At 39.7% G+C, this 22,197-nt stretch overlaps 1 protein-coding gene across 1 annotated transcript in view; it reads left to right on the top strand.

The window, feature by feature from the left end:
* The first annotated feature begins 7,114 nt into the window (after positions 1-7,114).
* RASEF (RAS and EF-hand domain containing) overlaps positions 7,115-22,197 on the top strand; it is a 30,104-nt gene continuing 15,021 nt past the window's right edge. Inside the window, exons 1-5 of the mRNA XM_051642736.1 lie at positions 7,115-7,470; positions 17,133-17,279; positions 18,076-18,166; positions 20,920-21,015; positions 22,109-22,186. Of these exons, the coding sequence (XP_051498696.1) occupies positions 7,115-7,470; positions 17,133-17,279; positions 18,076-18,166; positions 20,920-21,015; positions 22,109-22,186 (768 nt within the window). The remainder of the gene's footprint in view (positions 7,471-17,132; positions 17,280-18,075; positions 18,167-20,919; positions 21,016-22,108; positions 22,187-22,197) is intronic.

Consider the following 22,197-nt stretch of genomic DNA (forward strand, 5'->3'; position numbering starts at 1 on the left):
ATCTATTTTACATACACAGAATTAAATTTCCATAGAAGTTCTTGAGGATTTAGTTGAAGTTTACTTATATGTGACCTTCAGGATACCCACTTCGTAAATTATTTGCGAGCAAAGGTTGATAAAATACAATAAGCAGAATACGTTTCACCTTGTCATGGTTTAGGCCCAACATGACAACAAAGGAACAGCCCCATGGCCACTCACTCAACTGCCCCTCACTCACACACACACTCTGGGATGAGGAGGACAAACCTCATGGGTTGAGACAAAGGACAAGGAGAGTTCTTCACTGATTAAGGTCTCGGGCAAAACAGACTCAACTTGGGGAAAAAAATAAATAATTTAATTTCACACTAATCAAACACACACAGGACACAGACACACACAGAGCAGGGCTTGCATATGTTACCCCACCCCTCCCTTCTTCCTGGGCCCAAATCACTTTGCTCCTGGTTTCTCTCCCTCCTTCCCCCCAGTGGCACAGGGGGACAGGGGATGGGGTTTAGAGTCAGTTCACAGGCTGGTGGTTCCTGCTGCTCCTTCCTCCTCAGGAAGAAGGATTCCTCACAGTCCTTCCCCGCTTTCCCATGGAATCCATCCCATGGGAAAGAGTCCTTCACAAACCTCTACTTCATGAGTCTTTCGCATGAGGTCCAGAGCTGCTCCAGCCTGGGCTTCCCACAGAGTCACGGGCTCTGTTGGGAACAGCCATCTCCCCTGGTGTCGGGGTCTTCCAAAGCTGTGCAATCAGAGTCCACTGGCCACAAAATCCAAGTCCACTGGCCAAGTTCACCCCTCCTGGCACCTTCAGGGAATGTTCCATCACATTCCTCCATGAGCGCAGGGGGACAGCTGCCATCTCACCATAGGTTGCAGGGAAACTTCTGCTCGGGCACCTTCTTCCCCTTCTTCCTCACCAATCACCAGCACAGCTCTTCTCCTCCAGCACAGCTCTTCTCTCCCCAAGACCTTCTCTGCTCAGGTGTTATATCAGTTCTTTTGTATGTTAATTGCAGAGACACATCTCTTGTCCCTCTAATGGTTCCTTGGCTGGGTTTGGAGCAGGGGGAGCTTGTCAGATTCTTTTCAGAGCCAATCCTGGTGCCTTCCCCCTGCTACCAAAAAACCCACCAAATCAAACCGGAACACACCTGAAGAAAAAATAATACATTAGAAAGTTATTTTTGCCGTCTTCTCGAGCTGTGTAAATATTAAAGATCTACCAGTTAATACACAAATCTATTAAGTCTGTTAATTAATTTGGGCTCATAAGAACATTGCTTTTTTTCTTTATTCCTTGGAGGCATATGAGGAAATCATAGCTTTAGTATGCTTTTAGAGGATGAGACACTTTTTTTTTTCTTCCTTCTGATTTTAACTATGTTGCTGAGATGCATTGTCTTTTCTGTAATTTGTATAGTGAGAAAATCTCTTAAATTGGTAGAAACTCTGTCAGATGTTTATTTTTTAAAATTCTTTTATCAAAGACTATGACAAAAATCTCACTCCTTCCTCTTCAAGATTAACAAGCACAGTATTTTATCTTACATTCCAGAAGAATTAATGTGGCATTATCACTTTGTGATTCTCTTATTGTTTGTCTTACTTTTCAGCTCTGAGTCAGGTAACCTTTAATCTACTATGATATAGAAACCCCTTTAATTTCCTTCAACCCTTTCCTATTTAGAAGATCCCTAAGGGATGCTTTATTGCACCTTTCTTCTTGTCCAGTTCTCCGTATTTTTATTGTAACATTGTTTGATTGTACACAATAATAAATAATTATTTAATGCTTTTAAATGCACCTGGTTGCTTTCTCACATGATACAGAATTAACATTGCCTAGCTGGAGAAAAGTCAAATTAATTTTGCTCACATTTATTCAGAACTTAAATTTGAACACGTTTTAAGTCCTGTGTATTCAGGAAGTAGATTCTAATAAGATTTTAATCTCAAATGTTATTCTGACCTTCCATAAATAAAAATGCCTACAAAAAGTATATTTCTGCCTGACTAAATTAAAAGCACCAGAACTGTTCTCTGGCACTGAGATCAGTGGCTATGACTTGGTCCACTTCATTATTATTAAAATAGGCTTACCTTCCAAAACAGGATGGCCACATTAAAATTGTCTTATGCTGTCCCCCAAACACTATTCATTAGGACAGAGGAATAATTTTGGACATTCTAGTTGTCCTGCATCCAATGTCAGGAAATTGTTCTAAACAATTTAGCAGTGTAGGTTGTTGAGTCTCAGTACCTTTGCCTGAGACCTGTCACTTTGGAAATTGTTAATTGCAGATACGGGGAATGAGAAACACCATTCAAAATGCTTTCAAAGGGGCATTTAGCAGCTCTGTTCTCCCCTGGAAAAATGCCCAGAAGCCTGAAGTTGTGGACATTTCCAATAGCCCTGTGGGCACTGAGCAGGTCAACAGCCCATATCCTCTTGGTATCCAGAAATGAGACAACCTTCTCTCATTTTTCAAGGCCTTTTTTGATGTCAATGTACAGTTTGTATAATATGAACAGGAGTAGGTTTCATGTAATGAAACATTGGCAGCCACTTTTGCCCAAGATAAAGCACTAAAGAAGCACTGATTATGTGTGTCTTCCCTATAGAGTAACCAAAAGGTAAGAGCATTACACACAGCTTGGGAGATTCAGTCTTTCTCTCTGAACAGATTCACGTATTTCTTGCTTCATCTAAGAAAACATGTCCTTTAGGCTGTCCCATAGTTACTCAGGTGATTGAATATATACCATTAAGACAGCATCAGTGAAAATAATGTGATTTTTTTTTTTTCCCCAGATAGAGGGAAATTACCTATGATCCACTGGAACAGGAAAAATGGGCATCCAGTGTCTGCTCTGAAGACTTTTGTATCTAGTTACAACGCACTATAAAACCCAGAAATGATACATGGAGCAGTGGCTTTGAGCAGGTGGGTGCTTCTCAGTTCTTTCACTCTCCTCAGCAGCTTTGTGATTAGGACACTTGACTGAGAAAAAAGAAAGGTAGATTTAATTTGCTTCAGACAAGGCAGTGACTTAAACTTGGTTCTCCTGCTTCTGGGAAAGTGCTCCAACACATTAAGCAAGAAAGGAAGGTAGGAAGAGGATGATACAGTAACCTTTCTGTTTGCAAGGAAAACTTGGACATTGCTGTGTTTTTGAAGGAGCTTTGGCATGATTATGCAGAAAAAGGTCAAGGAGATATGTCCATTTGACTTGACATTGTTAATCTCTGCCCTGAAAAGGACACAAGGATACGCATTGCTCATCGTTAACTAGATTTGCACATGGGGAATTGCATTTTGAGATGCCAATTTCTTCAAGAACAAAGAGGTTTAATCAGTAGACTATTATAATTGGAAAATGTATGTACACTTTCAAACACAAAGAAGGCTTATGTACTTGACAGCTTGTAGATTTTTAGTTAAAAAAAGATACTATCATAACCCATAAAACTTATTTTGCTTATCTTTTGAGACTATTCTGTCCATATTCTGCCTATTTCAGCACTACCATTGACTCTCTTCGTAGTTTCTGTAGGAAACTTAGCAGCCTGATCAACATGAATTTCACCATTTGTGACCACACACAAAGGAATACTTAGTCCATGGTGAAATTCAAACATGAGCAGCATGTAATAATCTAATGTAATAAATTAGTTTTCCATTGACACACTATTTCTCTCTGCACAGAATAGCTGTTTTTCTTTTCAGTTCTCTTCATGAATGGACTCACAGAATTTTGTTCTGGATAAATTTTATTTTACAGCTGTGGAGAAAGAAGTAATAAGAAATTAAGCAGTGGTCATGTTTTTTTCTTCACAGAGCAATATAATTAGTGATTCTGGTAGAAATCTAACCTTATCACAAGAAAATGACAGAATGGATCTAGGAACTTTGATTTATTTGAGTTTAGTGGGACCAAAAAGACAAGTGAAGAAAAGCCTCTGTTCAGCAAGGATGCTTGTGGATCTTTCCATGTCAAACAGTCTCATTTTCCCCTTTGTTTCTGAGGAAGTGTTTCTTCCATACCTGAAGGTGGAATTTAGGATTCAGTTACTTCTTTTGCATTTCACTCAGTAAACTCAGCATTTCTTTTCTCGTTTATTAAAAATCAAGGTATTTGTCCTTAAAACAGGACAGAATAAAATGATTTAAAAAATCAATGTATCATTAAAATTTCAGTGAAAACCTTCCTGTAAAAGATGGAATTCATAATTGCTAGCTGCTTATGTTATTCAAAATGATTACAGGTTTTTAGAACTGGCAACAGGACAGCATGTCTTTAGAAAAGTAATTTTCTGTTACTTCTTGGCTTGGAGTACTCTTGTTAGAGGAGTGGGGTCATGACTGCTTACTCCTTCAAGGTAGGCCCAGAAGTCATTACAGATCACTTCAGGACCACCCTGAATACTCAGCTGATAATACAGAGAAGTTTTAAAAAGACTGCCAAATGTTCATACCTTCTTTGCTGCCAGTACTTAATAATTTCTGTAAAAGTAACTTGAGTACTTCACTATTCCTTTATTAATGATCTATTGCATGGGGTGTATCTGTATCTGTAGCTTAAGTATATTACTTATGAATTAAAAAATCCTCCTGTACCATATCCACACGACTAGGTCACAGAAACAATGCATTATTTTTGCACATTTATTTAATTTAGAGCTGGACTTGAAGGGACAGTTCCCTCTTAGGATAGGCACAAAATTTCAAAATGAAGCACTGTTTTGCCATTTCCTGCTGAGAATCCTGCCCTCACCACTCACTCTTAGATCTTATCAAGTAAGTAATCTCTTATTTGTTATTTTTATGCAGTTGTGTTAGGACCATTTGACTGAACCATGGCCTGTCAAGCAACCGTTGGTTGCATGGTGTAGTGTAACTTGGTAGATGTTGTCTGTTTTGCAGAATATATCTATGCATTGGCAGTGCTTGATGACCCACAGTACTTCATGCCAATGCCTGAGATTTGTGTGACAGAACTTCTGCAACACTGGAACCAAGGGAGATGGCAAAGACAAGGACATCCACTGGATATAGAAGGGATTATGTGCCCATATAGGCATTGCATTGGCAGATATTGCAAGACTTTAATCTGACTTGACGCAAAACTGAATGTTAATGTGAAGATTTGCATTTGTTTTCATTTCTTTATTATTTACTTGTATGTCACAGGTAGAAACAAACCCCTTTCTAAATAAAAAAATATTCAGACCTAGGGGGGAAAAAAAGAAAAAAAAAAGATGAAAGCTCTATGTCCACAGCCTATGCCTTCTACTTGACAGTCAAAGGTAGTCACTGCCACAAGAGATACACACAACAGCATGAACGAGATTGTGGGTAAGCTGGATTACTGACAAACACCAATCAATAAACCTGTAGCCACAAAAACAAACAAGGTGACCACATTGATTTGAGTGGAAACACCCTGTCTGTCTAGTGAGTCAGATTCAGCCCCAGATCAGGCTGTTTCAGTTCAGCTCAGGAACTTGTTAACACTGAAAGCTAAATGTTGTGACAGCTATGAACAGAGAACTGGTGTATGTAAGCAAGACAAGTTTGTCTCTTTTGATGGCTGAGTAACCCTTCATCAGCCCCATAGCGGCTTCATGATACTTTTTGTGTATAAAAATTTGATGGACAGATGAGAAACCATGAAATAGAATTAATACTTTTGTTAAATAACTCTGCTTTACTAAAGCACTAGATTTTGCTAGGCTCAGAATCTGAAGATGGTACTACTTTGCTACTCTGATTTTTACAACTGTGTAATGTTAATAGTGTAGTGACAAAAAATTTATAAAATAATAATTTGAAGCCCTTCAGTTATCACATATTTTAGAGCTAAAATTTATATTCCAAATAACTTAGCAGTTGTGTTTTTCTAGAGTGCTGGGCACATTTCACAAAATTTTTTATTGACTAGAGGTGGATTGTTGGCAGGATTTCAGGCTGAATCTGTCTAAACCTGACGAAATAGTAATCACAAACTCTAAAATAATAAGTTCCTTTGAGGGCATTCCACACCTCTCAGGCAGAGAAGCACTCTGTAGTTCCCATTTGCAGAACATGACTTATTCTAATGAAAGGTCAGCTGGACGATATGTGCTTTGCTGGATCATGTACTTGGCCTTGGGCTATGTTTCAGTCAATAAAGAAACACTATTTCCATAGTTGAATTTGTATTCTATTTAACTCTATCACAACTTTGCTATATGCAATTTACATTTGCAGATCGACATAAACAAGGATAAATACTGGGAAATAAACAAGCAAAACACCACACACCGCCTCGGTCAAAATTTAACTGCTTCCAATTAAATTTGAGTTTTGAGTCAGACTTCAAGAAAGTGAGAAGCTTTTACTTCTGTCAAGAAAAGCAAATACCAGCTTGTCTATAGAGAACACTGAAAATCTGGTTCCTTCAGTTAATTTATTTGAATCTAGCTTTTTCATTTGCTGCTTAAGCAGGTATTTTAACAACATACTTTTTAAAATTACTGGTAATGGGATAGCAGTGAGCATCTACTCAGCAGTGTGTATCTCCAAGACAACTCGTGGTCAGCAAGAATTTAGCTAGTGAGACTTTGGGTCATGGTGGGTTCCTTGTCTTCCATGAACGTCAGGAGTGCCTTTATTTTGCTGGAAAACAGGAATGCGATTTAACACCTTGCAGTGCGTGCGTAGTACTGGGACTCACATTGGATTGCTGCAGGGGGTGGGACGTGCTTTTAATGTCTGATGCTCGTAAATAGTTACCTGCGCGGTTTGCAATTCACCGGGCAGAGAGGAGCGGAAAGGGAACACCCTGCCCTGCCCCTCCGGCTGCCGGCGGGAGCCCCCGGCAGGAGGGAGTCGGCACCTGCGTTCCCCGGGGGCAGCCGGGGCTCGCCACGGGCCGGCCCGGCCCAGAGCCGCGGCCACCACCTGCCGCCCGCCCCGCCTCCCGGCCGCGCCCGGGCCGGCAGGGCGGAGCAGGGCCCGTCCCGCCCCGCCCCGCCGGGGCGAGGGCAGAGTTGTGCCGCCGGGTTGGACGCCGCCGCTCGTCCCGTCCCGTCGCGCCCGGGCCGCGGGCAGAGGATCCGCATCCGCGGCCGATGGATCCCGAGGCAGCGGGGGACGACTTGTCCCGCCTGCGCGCCCTCTTTCTGGCCTGCGACGCCAACGGGTCGGGCCGCATCGAGCGGGAGGACTTCGCGGCGCTCTGCGCCGAGCTGCGGGTGCAGCCGGCCGAGGCCGAGGCCATCTTCCAGCGCCTCGACAGCGACCGCGACGGGGCCATCACCTTCCCGGAGTTCGCCCGCGGCTTCCGCGGCGCCACGCGGCGGCGACCCGGCGGCGGCGGGCCGGAGGGAGAGGAGGAGATGGCGGCCGGGTGGGCCGGCGGGGGGCTGGAGCAGCCCTGGAGGGACTTCGAGGTGCGGCTCGGGGACGAGGCGAGGTACATCCCCAGGTAAGGCCCGGGCCCGGCAGCGCCGCTGCCCGCATTCGTCCTCCGGCCCCGGCGGGGATCGCCGCCCCGGTGGGAACGGGACTGCAGCCATGGGGGTGGCCGGGGTGAGCCTGCCCTCGGGGACCTCCGTGGCGACAGACCGCCCCTGCCGCCCCCCGGAGGGGCACGGCCCTCCTGGCAGCGGCTGACACCGGTGCTGATGCAATACCTTGCTGGGGAACGGCCGTACCGGCGTTCAGCCCGACCCCTCGCCCTCTGGACTTGCAGGTGTATAGAGCCCCTCCCCACTTCTGCTTCCCGGTTTTGAAGATTTCCACCTCTGTTTTTCTGTGCAAGCGATTGCTTCCTCTCCGCTGCTCTGCCCGGGACACGTGGGAAGACGAGGCCGGTGAAGCGCACGGGATGCAAAGTGTTGCCGGCTCCGTAAACTGAATCCCCCACCCTCCTTCCCTCCCGTCTTGCTTGCACCCCCGCCGTTCGTTCCCAAAACCACCTTTGCTTCCAGGTTAACGGTGTTCAGAAGTACGGCTCTCGGGCTGAGGAGCTCGCTGAGGTCCGTGGGTCTTTGCCCTTCGTGTGAGGGTAGTGAAGACAACTGGCGGAAGCTCGGTTTGGGATTAAACCCCATTACCACGGGGCTGTCAGTACTGAGCTGGTTCCAGTTTGCAAAGGCACGTTTGTGTGATTCCCGGTAGTCTGCCTGAATCCGCAGGTGCTCAAGGTTGATTTAAGAATGTTGGCCATAAAAAGTTCAGAGTGATTCTGCTTCACTTAAAAATTGTCATTTAATCTGGAAAACAAACAATCTGAGTTTAAGAGTTTAGCAGCTAGTTAAGAGGTAGTTAAAAAATTTAATACGTTAAGATACCCGAAGAGACTGTGTCAAGTTGCAGTGGGTTCCGGCTGGGAGGTACACTGAAGAAAATAAAAAAAAAACACATTAGTTTCTATGTAACTTTTGTAGCAACCGAATTGAATGTACTGTTTGTTTTACAGGAGCAAGGTGTCAAGTCATTGTCAAACTTTTATCATACTCTGTATAGTGCAACTTAGATTCTTACCTACCCAAATTTTTTTTGGTTCTAACCACTTAAAATATGTGCTCATGTTGTGAGATGAAAAGTTTTGTCAGAGAAATTTTCAGTTACTTAACCTGCTACTCATAGCACAACCGGAGTCAACTGTTTTCTTCTTTTTGCACTGCAAGAGTAAATATTACTTAGTCGTCTAGGACTGCTCCATTGCAGACAGATCAGTAACTTAATACAGGTCTTTCTTACCTGCTTTGTGATGCCTTCCTTGCTACATGCTTTTTACAGAAAGAGACACACAGAGAAGTGGTGGCTTGTGAAAGCATCTGTCTCCTTGTGGTAATTAGGCTATCTCGGTATCTTGGTAACTATGTTGACAGCATTCTCATACATCAAAATTGCAAGCAGAGCTATGTGTTGATAGTTAAATACATATGTATCAGGTAGGCAGTAATTTGATGTAAATGTTTCTTATTCATGTTCAGCTTCATAAATAGCTTTGAACATCCTTCATAGTTAGTTGAATTTATTAGGTGTTTGCCAACGTCAGCTGAAGGAACAGAGTGACCTTTGTTTTATTTTCTTTCCTTTCTCCTTCCTGTCCTGAAGTGCTAGAAGCAGACCTGTGTTACAGCTCAACTTTTTTCCATTTGTGGACCTTTTTTTTTTTTTTTTTTTTAATTGTGAAACGTGTGTGTGAGACTTTTCACCTGCAGGTAGTCCCATTAAAATCGTTAGGATCACTTCTGTAAAAAATGAATATGTTGAAATTTTTTTGAGGAGTTGGGGCATAGGAGAGGTATTAAGAACATAACAAAACCATGTAAAGTGCAAGCTGGTTCTTAAAAAGAAGGTATTTATCTTCTTCTTTAAATAATTTAATGTTTTTTAAAGTTGTTTATCCATCCAGAATTTTTTTTTTAGGAAGTGGCAGTACTTTGAAAATCAGACCTAGCTTAGAACACACTTGCGTCTTCAGTACTATAAAACAGTTGGTGACTTCACATTGTGGTTTATTACTCTTCATATGTTTGCTCTAACATTGGCATTGGAAACCATGAGAAAATTAATTGCAAAGAAAAAAGCTCCTCAAATTCAGATGGGTGGTGTTTGTTTTCCACATAGTTTTTTTTTCTTGATCATTTTTATCTTGATCATTCTGGGGTTTGGTCTCTCAAAAAGCTGTGTCTTCTGGCCTCAGTCTTGCAAAATGCTGGCATTTGTTCTTCAATGCTATTGTGGTTTATAAAGAGAAATGAAGCATGGCAGATGCAAGTAGTGAGATAAAACCAGGGCTGAAGTCAGGAGAAAATTATGCAGTGAACACCTGTGGCCTTTATCATTCCTGAGCTTGATTGAGTGCCCATGGAAATCAAGGGGAAATTTCTCACTCATATCAGTACACATGGCTCAGCCTCTGTATCTTTGACTGAGGTTTTAAAAGCCATAAATAAGCCTCCATGATGAGTTGTGAAACCCAGTAACTGATCAATAATCTGACCCCTGTCGTCAGTGTAGCAGCAGACATTAGATCAAACATTGTTTACTGCCAGGGATTGCTTCCTTCCAGGTATTAAATTAAGTACATATAAAATAAATTTATTTTGAATGTATTTAATTTTCAAAAATATAGTTTTATGATGAGGTGGATCCTGCTTCTGTAGTTTGATGTGTCAGTTGCACTGTTTTGTTAGCTTATTCTTTAAAACATCCAAGCCTGGACTGGAGCTGTGGGTGCACTGGTTGAAGCTAAACAAGAGGTGTAACATTAACATTTCTTTTTAGCCTTGCTCATCACTTCCCCATCTGAACAGGATTTTGGGACAGAATTAACTTAGATTTCTTTGTCACATGGTCACTGTGAGTATATTGTTTGCCTTAGTCTTTACACATTGTTCTCTTTAGTGGGAAGTCTTTCCAGGCTGATGACCTAATAATGACCTAATGACAAATGTGTGAAGTCAGATTTTAATGGAATTGTATAGAGGGTTGCCACTGTTTTTTTTGTTTTGTGGTTTTCTTTTGTGTGTGTGTTTTTTTTTTTTTTTTTTTTTTTTAAATCTAAAATGCAGCTACCCTTCTGTGTTGTTATATTCAATCAGATACGAGTAATCAAGTACAAAAGATTGTAATGCCTTTGGTTTATATGTAGTGAATTGCCAACTGGAGTATACCTGTGTGAGCCACAGGAGAGCAGTTTTATTGAGAACTCCAGCATGCTAGTTAGTTTGTTCCTCCAAGACCTATTTGCAATGATACAGGAGTAGACCAAGTTAAGAAACTTAACAATTTGGTGCTCCAGGCTGTGAGTGCTTCAGTGTACTGCCCACACTGGAAGGGTGTTTGCTCATGACTATGTTAACGAGTGTTGTTTTTTATTTTTTTTAATACCTGGCCAATCTCAGATCTGTTTGGATTTGACTCCTAAAGCATGTGGGAAAGTCTCCTAACAGCAATGCTTTTCCACTCCTTAGCTTAAACAAAGAATGATACAACACCTACAACATCCACTGACACTTCAAGAGAAAACCTGTAATGATGAGTACTACAACAGTTATTTGTGTTTGTAAATCACAGGCAAAAAGCTTGCCAGAAAACAGATTTTCAATTCTAATATCTTTAACTGGGAAGAGCAAAAGCTTGGGACTGTGTGTGCTGTGTGCCTTCTTGTTTATTGTGGGATTGTGCTGGGATACACCAAATCCCTTTGAGGCCCACCAGTCAATTTTTGTGTGGTATTTGGCTGATTGGATAATCAAATTGGAAAATGAACTAAATTAATTTTAGCACAAATGAGTAGATGAATGTGGAGAAAAAGATTTTTTAGTCCCTATTCTGAGTTAAATTATTCTGCTTTCTTAGAGTCCTCAAACTGCTTTTCTTTGGTTTTTAGTCTTGGGATCTGTTTTATTTGTGTGCCTTGTACTTCGGGCCAAAATGACTGTTCACTGAACTCTGATTTCAGTGCTGCTAGACTGTGACATTCTGTGCATTGTACAATTCCAGATTCTCTATGTGATTATGATAACAGTTTGCCCACAATCATGTCATCTGGAGCTGTATAGAAAATGTGGATCTGGGGGACATGAAAAGTGCTGTTTTAACATGAGCTACTTAAGCTGTGAGGACTGGCAACAGGATATACTACTGCGCTACAACAAACAAGAGGGTCACAAAAAAAATCCCTCCAAAATCTGTTGTGCTCTTGCTATCATAAGCCAGGATGGATTTTTACCAAAGTCTATACCGAGCACAGCATTGGCGCTTGACAGCAATTTGTTTACTTCAAGAGAAGGTAGACCATGATATCAGTACTGGAGAGGTTTCCTTGGAAATTTAAGTGTGTTCCCTGGAGAGCCAGTAAAGGCAAATACTGAGGAAAAAACAGATGCTGAACCCTGCTTTGTCACAGTGCTGGAGAGGGGATCAGTGCTGTAAGAATAATCATTTTTCATAACCACATGCTTTGGACTGCTCTCCTTTTCTACAGGCTTTGTCTTTCCTTCTTTGTCCCAGAGCCTTTTCCACCTATACCCCACTAGCTCCAAATCACACCTCTGTCTTTAGGCAGGGAACAATATTTATTCCTTGGAAACATTAAAAATCCCTTGCCTGGTAATCAGCCCTTGGAGATTTTTTTGTCTTGTTTTTATGCAGCCCATTTCTGAAGGGGCAGATGCAGAAAAAAAGAAGAAAAAAAAGTGGTATTAAAAAAACCCCATAGTGCTTCAGGTTGAGAAATACCTTTATTTTTACCCTGTGTTAATGTTTCATGTAATCTGTTTTTCCTCAAGGCACTTAATCTGGGATAAATTGTTAGTCACTCAGCTGTGAGAAAAGTACATCCTTTACAATTTGAAATGGATGTGATTCATCTTGCTGGTATGATGGCCTATGAATGTATCTGCTTTGTAGGAAAAGGAATTTCTCTATCTCTTGGTGACATTAATAGCCTATTGGTCTACAGTGTAATGATGATCATCAGATGTGCAATTCTTGGTCTTTCTCTGACCACCCAGCTCAGACCTTTCTGGCTCAGACTATCTTGTGCATCATCCCTTTACCAGAACAGAGCTGTTACAAGTGATGAGTAGTTTTACAAGCACACCTACACTGGGAAAAGACCATTAGAAGAGTGTTCTAAAATTTAGGAATTGGAGCATATTACCAACATGAGAATGACTTTTAAGTGTAGTGGTGATTATCTTTGCTTTTACCTGCACCTACAAAAATAGAAACTCGGCTTTTCTAGTGCTTGAAAGATGTCTGGGTCAAGAACATAGAAGTGTCCAGAGACCCTAAGTCTGCAAGTAAGAGCATGTATAAGAAAGAAGATAGAGTTGAAGACAAGAGGTCTGTAACTGGCAAGGGACAGTGCTGAGAAAGGTGTGGATGTACACAGAAGGACCTCCATAAGTCCTGTTGGGCAACACTTCAGTCTAGTTTTCTCACCTTGGTAGAACCCTTGCCCAGCTAAGCCTGACTGCCTGCACACAGGTGCTGCCTATGTGAGCTTTTACATTGTTTTGCTGATTTGTGTTCCCCAGAGTGCTCTGCACAGGGAAAGTCTGAGATTGTTTTGCTCACTTGGTCAGTCTCCATCTTCCTAAAGTAGACCCAGGTGAACATATGCAAAATAGCAGTGGAAGAACACTGAAGCTTTACCATGTGAATGAGAGAAGGTGGTATTTTAACACCACTGCTCTATCACTTTTATTCCAGTTTTCTGCTGGCTTATTGCACTTTGTACACCTTTGGTGGAAAACTGTATGGAAAATACCATACTTGTGGTCAGACTAAGGGACCTCTTTCTGGCAGCTAAGTAGGAAACCCATGTAAGATACTGAGCAACTGCAGAGTTTTCGTTTTTGGTAAGTTTCATCAGCTCCCTCTGAGCTGCATTCAGAGTGTTGATCATCAGGCAGTCACTGTACATTCAACAACTAAAAATAATACTATAACTTGAAAGGAATTACCATAACTCTGTGTGTTATATGTAATTATGTAACTTTATAGAACGTAATTTTTTTTTCCCCCTGATCCTCCTTTAAAATACCATGGTATTTTAAATCTGTCATAATACAAATTACCTGATCATGTGGGCAGTTCTGTTTTCTTTCTGTCCCAGGAGCCCTTTGAAACCACGTGAATATAGTAACTTTGCTTAAATTAAGTCTTATGTAAAGTTGTGCAAATATTGACTAATTACACTTATTAATTAATTTTACAGACAGCTTACATTATAAAACCTTTGAGGTGAGGTAGGGTAAAGGCAGAGCAGTACCTGGCTAGAGTACTACACCTTTCTGAGTACTTGTGTTTTGTGTCTGTATTTTGTAGAAGCAGCAGAAAGCATATTGGGTAGTGTAACCATAGTGCCAGGTGGTCTGAAGGCATTAGTATTTGTAAATGTCTAGAATTGTGTTAGTGTGGAACTTGACGGGGTGCAGCTAAACCCATTAAATAGTGATTTCAGGATTTCAAGGAAGACTGGATTTTAAGGGCAAAGTAAAGCATAGCTGACAAATTTTGCTGAAGCTGAAGTAAGAGCATTCCAATTGCCTTTTTAGACTGTTCAGAGTTGAGGAGTCAGCTCAGCAAAATCCATTTGTGACATCTTCCTTGAGAAAAAATTTTGTTGCAGAAAGCAATAGCATGTGTTTAAGGGAAAAGATGATTGATTAAGGGAGTGGAACATCTCCCGTCTGAGGAAAGTCTGAGGGAGCTGAATCTCATTAGCTTGGAGAAGAGGAGACTGAGGGGTGACCTCATTAATGTTTATAAATATGTAGAGGGCAAGTGTCAGGAGGATGGAGCCAGGCTCCTCTCAGTGATGTCTAGTGGTACGGCAAGGGGCAATGGGTGCAAGCTGGAGCATAGGAAGTCCCAAGTAAATGTGAGGAAAAGCTTTTTAACTGTGAGGGGGACAGAACACTGGAACAGGCTGTCCAGTGAGGTTGTTGGAGTCTTCTTCTCTGGAGACGTTCAAAACCTGCCTGGACACATTCCTGTGTGACCTACTCCAGGGGATCCTGCTTTGCCAGGGGGTCGGACTAGGTGATGTTTTGAGATCCCATCTGTTTCCTAACATTGTGTGATTCTTTGATTCAGTGAAACTGGAGACAACAAACAAATGGGGCAATATTAATTGCAACTAATGTGTCCTGCTGCAGGACTAAGATTTATCAAGGCATGTCAAAATGGAAGAGGGTTTGAAAGTATAGAAAGGGACGATTCAGAACAATTCTTCTCATAATCATCAAATACTTATCACATGTTGATATAGAGTGTATGTAGCTTCATCCTTCTAAAATCCTTAGTATGTATAAAATATTATCACATTGTGCTTATTGCTAATTCATCACTGATACCTGGAGTGATTAAATCAACAGTAGTCTTCCCATGTCATGAAAGTGTATTACGTTTTGCTCAAGGCATAGGTGATTAGGCAGAGTCACATCAATTTTATTGCATGACTTTTTTTTTCTCTCTTTGTTTTTTTTAAATTTATTTTTTATTGCTGCAGTAGTTGTTGAGTCATATTTTTAATTAAGATTACCCATAAAGTTGCCACTCAGGTACAGTGGCCAATTTCAATCTAAAAAAGCCTTCCAGGCCATTTTCAGGATCCTGCCTTGTTGTGGTTGTATGATTATTGTTTTGTTTCTTAAGTCTAGGTACTACTTTATAAAACTGTCACTGAGATATTTTAGATCCCTCTGGATGATAGCTGGTCACTGGGCTAAGGAGGAATAATAAATACAGATGGTTTTGTGTCACAGAGGGAGAATAAACTCTTGCAATAACTATCTTGTGCTTCTGACTACTCCATCTTAAAGCAAACTTGGCTGTGTGACACGATCTCAACAGCATGGACATACCGATTTCTATTTTCACTTCACAGAATGTATGGGGCTGGAAGGGACCTTTAAAGGTCATATAGTCCAGCCTCTCCTGCAGTGCACGGGGACCTGGTCAAGTCTGACCTTGAATGTTTCCAGGGGTGGGGCCTCCACCACCTCTCTGGGCAGCCTGTTCCAGTGCTTCATTACCCTCATTGTAAAGAACTTCTATGTGCATTTGCATACACTTTGAACAGAAGCTGCAAGAGGGAGTGGCTGTGGCATTCGTGTGAGAGTGAAAGTTGCAGAAGTACATTACAGGATTATGCTACAAATGTCTTCTGCTCCTGTCACAAAATATAGCAAGCAAAGGTTGGACTAATTGTTTAATTCTGTACTCCCTCAACGTAAGACGCTGTACCTCCAATTTGCTATGCTATTAGTAATCTGTATGGTAGGAAGCTTCTGGTATTAACATTATGCATGTGCTATTTTGAACACAGGATTTGCGGTACAGTTTGAAATGCAGTGTAGTTTTAGGGATGTAGCTTCATTTCAGTTTAAAGGCAGCAGCTGATTAATCCTGCAAAAGATGGGTTGAGAAAAGTTAGAGTACCAACATAGCCTTATAATCTGTTAAAAAAGTTACAGAGATCCTTAGAGATCCAACCCTAATTCAGTCACCTGTGATTTAGGGAAGAATCAGGAAAACGTTTGCTCATGTAATGAATATTTGATGTTCGCATCAAGTAACAAGTAATTTTCTGATTGTTTGCTTTCTAGGAAACATGGTGATTAGTGGGCATCTTGATGGTGAAATTTTAAAAAGGAAAAAAGAACATTTGAAAACACAGATTTCATGTTTGTATTTTATATTTCTAAAAATCATGTCTGTTGACCTAGGTTATGCTGAATTTATTTGCCTTGAAAGACTGATAAACTATCCATCTCGCTGTGGCTAGTGCCATTTCTATTTTACATGCAACTTATTTAAAGGACTATATGTATATTCACACTCTTTGAACAAGCTATGTTCTTCAGCAGCAAATTCTGGATATGAACAATGTCTGATTCTATGTAAAATTTGAAGCTGTTCTGGAATAACTTGTTGGCAGTTTTGTTGAGCAGTTTGCATCTCTGAAGGATAATGGTTGAAATGCTAAAAATTCATGAAATGTAGGCTCAATCCAAGTATTGAAAATAAATGGAATTTCAACTGAGAGGCTACAGAGAGGCTACATTTTGTAATGTTTGAAGCATAGCCAGGCTCCTGCTTCAGGCCTACTCAACATTAATGGAAGTGTGGTAGAAATTCTGTAAATGGTAACACCTTGAGTCACTGAACTTATTGTTTGTCCAGCTGCATGTGCTTGGAAATCGGTGTCTGAATGCTACAAATCTGCTGTACACTTGATATTTAATTGAGATCTGATGAACCCGTAAACTTTTTCATGGATTATGATTAACATTAGAGCCACCAATAAACTTGATAAACATTATGGATTACTCCAGTGGCATGATCTTCAATACACCATGAACAGAAGTACAAAAAATTTACTTAAACTGAAAAGTTTTTCCTACATTAACTAGATTAAAGAAGTAGGAAGGGTAAAAATAATTTAGAAGAATTCAGACATACTATGCTGAATGTTCAAAGTCCATATCTAACTTGCTAAATCTTAAAAATAAGCAAAGAGGGGATTATCTTAATTAGTAATGTGGTTTTCTTAAGCCAGTTATAGAATGTTATTCCAGGTAGGTCTTTTAAAGTGGTATCTCTCTTTTTCAGACAAGATCAGGTCAGTGTTCTGTATCAGAACATACACATAGCAGAACCAAGATTAATCCAGCCATATGAACATGTCATTAAGAACTTCATTCGAGAGATCAAACTTCAAAGCACAGAGATGGAAACTTTGGCCATTGCGGTAAAAAGGTATAGTGAGTTGTGTTTGTTGTTCAGTTAATGCAGTTGCTTTTTCCTCTCTCACACTTTGTTGGGTTAAACTAGTGGGAGTTAATACCAAAACATGTCATGCAGATTATTTCTATAAACAAGAGTTCAAAGGTTAGTTTTTGTGCATGCACATATGCACAAGCACCTATAGCAGCTTACAGATTATTCCCTGTTAATGTTTTGGGTAAGTTGTGGATCAAATTTTTGCAGGCTGTATTTGTATGCTTAATGTCTTAAAAAATGTGACTCCTCTTCCTTCATTGCAACTTTGAGTTTTAGCATATTTTCCCATGATACCTTCATTTTATAAGTCATATTCTTGCTTCTTCAGCTTCCACGGGTGTATTTACCTGTTGTAAATACTCAGCATTTGCAATCTCACATCATTACTGCCAAAACCAAACAAATTAGCTCTGGACAGAGATCTTGTATATGTGCATGTTGCAAGTTGCTGTAGTTATCCTTTTGAAGTCTCTTCATAGGATAACCAGAGGGACCTTTTGTCTCTGTAACTGAATTTTCAAAGTGCAGATGTGATGTATTTCGTACTAATCATGGGCTGTCTGCTGCTCTTTAAAATCTAATTTGCTTGTGTCTTCAAATTAATTTGTGAATTTGTTTCCCAACCATACCATTTTCACAGTCTGGACAGTTTGAGGCTGTTTTCATGTCTGTCTGTCTGATTTGTTTCAGCTGAGGTAGACAGATGTGTTTCACAACTTTTCTCTCAAGCCAGAGGGTAATTCCTAAGAGTGTATTTACTTTTAAATTTTAGAGCTCAAGATAAAGCGGCAGTTCAGCTCAGTGAGCTGGAGGAAGAGATGGAACAACGGATACAGGCTGCAGAGCATAAAGTTAAAAAGGAAGTGAGTATTATATATTTACAGAATGTTGTAATTACCAAACTCTCAGTGGTCTTAAGCAGGATAGGTGGCCAGGTGTGTTTTTGATCCTGATGGACTAACTCAAAGCCACTAAAGGCAGTGTCTGGGTGAAAAGAAGCTATCCATGAGACTGAAAATGTGTTCTCTTCATGCTTTCCCAAGGAGGAATGGCTGCTCATATATAATAAACCAAGAAAAAAAAGCCACTTTTTTTTTTTGAGAATGTGATGGCCTAGAGGAATTTATTTCTGAGACTAGTATTGGAAACAGATTGGAGAAAATAACCTTTCATCATAATAGAACCTAGTTCTTCTAGGAGATAAATTTATGCAGAAATTAATACTTTGAACATTTGTTCCCAATCTGTGTATCTGCCTGGAGTGGTGGTCTTTCTTTCCCCCATTCTCATCTTCCACCTAGATTTGAGAGTTAGGGATGTAAGAGAGGATAATTGTGATGACAGTGTGTGAGTGCCTGGACCTCCCAACGTTGATGGGAAATTCCGTTTCAGTGTGCTCAAGTTTTAGCTGTTGTTTCAACCAACTTGCAGTCTTGATGGAAGAGTACAAGAGTCCTCTTCCCCTTATCCATGGAAAGACACATTACAGCCACATATGGCTGTGTAATTCTAGGCAGAAAGCAGTACAGTAAAACTACCCCACCTGTATTGTCTCCTTCATGTTGAACTGTTGCTAAATTAAGTAAGATTAACATAACTGTTATGTGCATAAGAATAACATTTTGTGAAAGTGTTCTAATGTGGACATGAATCAATTTATTAAAACATAATACTCTGAGCATAATTATCACTTTGTAGAACATATAACTTACTGAAAGTCTGTGTATTTGGTACAGGTTATTTCACCAACATGTTTGCAGAATCAGAAGCAACAAAGTGCGTGATCTGCCAACTTGCTGATTTTAAATAGTTCACAGTAATTGATCTGTGAAGGAAAATGTTATTCTGATAGATTTGCTTCAAACACCATCTTTTTTTGTACAGTAGGAAGCACTCCTACCAAACCATAAGTCAGCTGTTTTCTTAGAAACAAAATATAGTGATATAAAAATGTTAAAGTTTTCACACCAGCAAAATAGCATATCATAATATGCCGAACGGATGATACTGCAACTCTCAATACAGATAAACTTTCCATTTCCAGAGAGACTGAGCATTTATGATTAGAAAATAAATTAATTTGCTCTGAAAAATTTCTGTTCTGCAGAAAGTGGTAAATCACTGAAAAGTCCCTGAAGTCTCTTTTTCACTACTGTAAAAAGATGACTGGGATGTGTGTATCCACTCATTCTGAGGACAGTTATGTACTAGCATTATGTAAAATCCATCTGCTATGTGTTATCTTCATCTAGTCTGTATTTCTCATGCTAAAAAGTCCTCAAATTGTCATCAAGTTGTGTGGATTTTGTTCACGCAACTGTTCACACCTAACTATAGATACGAAGGATGGGCTGTATCTTGTTTCATGCTGTGCTCTTTTAATTTTCACTCATAAATACTCTGTTTAGCTTGTAGCTCCACATACTCCACCTACAAAAACGCCCTGAAAGTAAATGTAAGTTATTTACTTTGTGGGATTGTACTAAATTGTTAATCGTAATGCCTGCAATCAGCGCAATTGTTTAAGAGTGATCTCACTCATGCCACCATGACACCTGCTTCTGCATGATACTATCTGTAGGTTGAGCCTATCCTATATTTTGTTTCTTCAAGGGAAGCAAATAGTTACCAAACATTACCTCGGAGTATATAGCTGCCAACAGTAAAAGAATCTATCTTAAGCTGATTACTTTGATTATCATTTTAACACATGGATTATAATTTTACCACACAGATGTCAACATCACCTACAGGAAAACACTGAATTCTGAGCAAGGTCCATGTCTGTCTTTTCTTTGTGAGAACTCAACATGTCTCACTGACATCATGTGTCACTGCTGTGTTCAGGTTTCTTGTATTCTGAAACTGTCTATTAAATTCTTGGAGAGTGATGGGAGTGAGTTGAACACTTGGTCATCTATAGCATTTGAAATGTACTGTTCTTGCAGTTGTGCTTGGTGTAACTTTCTTTCAAAATCTGTTTTGATTAAAATAAAACTCAGTGTACTTTGTCTGATATTCAGGTCAAGTACCATAGTAAACTAAAGATACTGTCATCAGCATAACTTTACTGGATGTGGGCATGTAATATGAAACCTTTGAAAGGAAAAAAATGTAGAAAACCCCCAGAAATAAATAGCTGATGGGGGCACAGTAATGTTCTTACTAGCACATTGTGTGCTTAGGCATAGAAGTCTGGCTTGAAAGAAAACATGTACTGTCCTGTTTTTTCTGTTGGTGTGTCTATATACATCTGTATATGCAATACATACCTAAATCTATGTACAAGTAAAATTTGAACACTTTCATTTTTTATTTTTTTTTTTATATGTGACATTGAAACTGTTAATCATGGGAGACTATGACATAAGTAGCAAACAATTCACCCGCTGTTTGCCTCCACATTACCATTTTATGTCTGAATATTTTATAAGTGGACTGCAAGTACAGAATTGGGTACCGGTGGATCCTAAGGAAGGGGCAGATTGATTTACTGAAAAAACAAAATTGCACACAGTCTAGGGGCAAATTTTGTTTTTTTCAAACTGATGAATGCACTTTTTAAGAAACATTTGAAACCTGTCTCAACTTCTAATGAGATAAAAAAATATTGCAGGAGAAGCGAAAAGCTGAAGAAGCACTAAATGAGCTGAAGCGCCAGTATGATACTGAAGTTGGGGATCTTCAGGTGACAATAAAAAAACTTAAAAAAGTGAGTTGAAGTCATTGGAAGATTTTTTTAAGGTGTTTTAAGAGATGATGACCTTATAAAGTGCCTTCCCCAAGATAAATAATCATAACTGTAGTTTTTTTAATTTAAGGTGTATTAGCAAATGGACACTGCAAATACTTTGTTAAGTTGTGTTGTCATTCTGTGCTGTTATATTTGTTCTGTGGCATTTACTGAAATATTTAGGAAAGGGATCAACTGCTAGCCAAATGCTGTTGCCAAAGTATTTTCTAGATCCATCAATTTGTGAACACTGCAGTTACCTAGCTTTGCGTTTGGTACATCAGAAATAGTCTAATATATTGCTTTTAAGTATTTGTAATTCATAGTTTTAGATGAATTTGGCAACCCAAATATATTAATTTACTGCATTACAGTACTATAATGCCTTTTATCATCTAGGTAATGGTAGAGGTGGGTTTAAGCTGAAATTTTAAACTTAAATTACTAGTGAAACTCGTTATTACTAGTTGGAACCTGATTCCAGTGTTATCTTTTAATCTCATACCTAAGCATAAGTAAACCGAAGTCTCAGATACAAATATTGGTTTGGGTTAATCTGTAATTTTAGTTTAATTTTGTCATTAGATTTTGCTGTAAGTTTTACCAGAAATACAGTGAGCAGTGAGGATATATTTTTGGTTCTTCTTACTTGCACTTAAAAGTGCATTGGTAGAAATGGAAGTTCATTACAAGAAATATGAGAGCTTGTAGGACAAATAGTGCACAAATGAGGTAGAATGTACTTTTTTTTTTTTTTTTAATGTTAGTGGGGATAAAATGGAACGTCTCAATAGCTGGCTTCTGTGTCACTAGTTAGGCATATTCAGCCCTTACAGACTGCAAAATGTTCATTAAACATTTTAAAGTATTGACTTAAAAGATTGTACAGAAACCCAGAAATTTTTGGAGTAATGCTGCCTACTCACAGAGTTGAGAAAATTATGCATTTTAAAAACTTTAACAGCTGTAACATCTTTTAGGGGCTATTTCTTGTGATTTCCATTACTTTTTATGTACTTGGATCAGAACAATCAATGGCATAGATTAACTGTTAGGCTTTTTATCCTTCTAGCTGGAGGAGCAATCAAAAAATGTAAATCACAAGGAAGATGTGGTTGAATTGAAAAAAAGAATGCATGATATGTTACTGGTAAGAGATTA

This window comes from Apus apus, chromosome Z (genome assembly GCF_020740795.1).
Source record: "Apus apus isolate bApuApu2 chromosome Z, bApuApu2.pri.cur, whole genome shotgun sequence".
NCBI lineage: Eukaryota > Metazoa > Chordata > Aves > Apodiformes > Apodidae > Apus > Apus apus.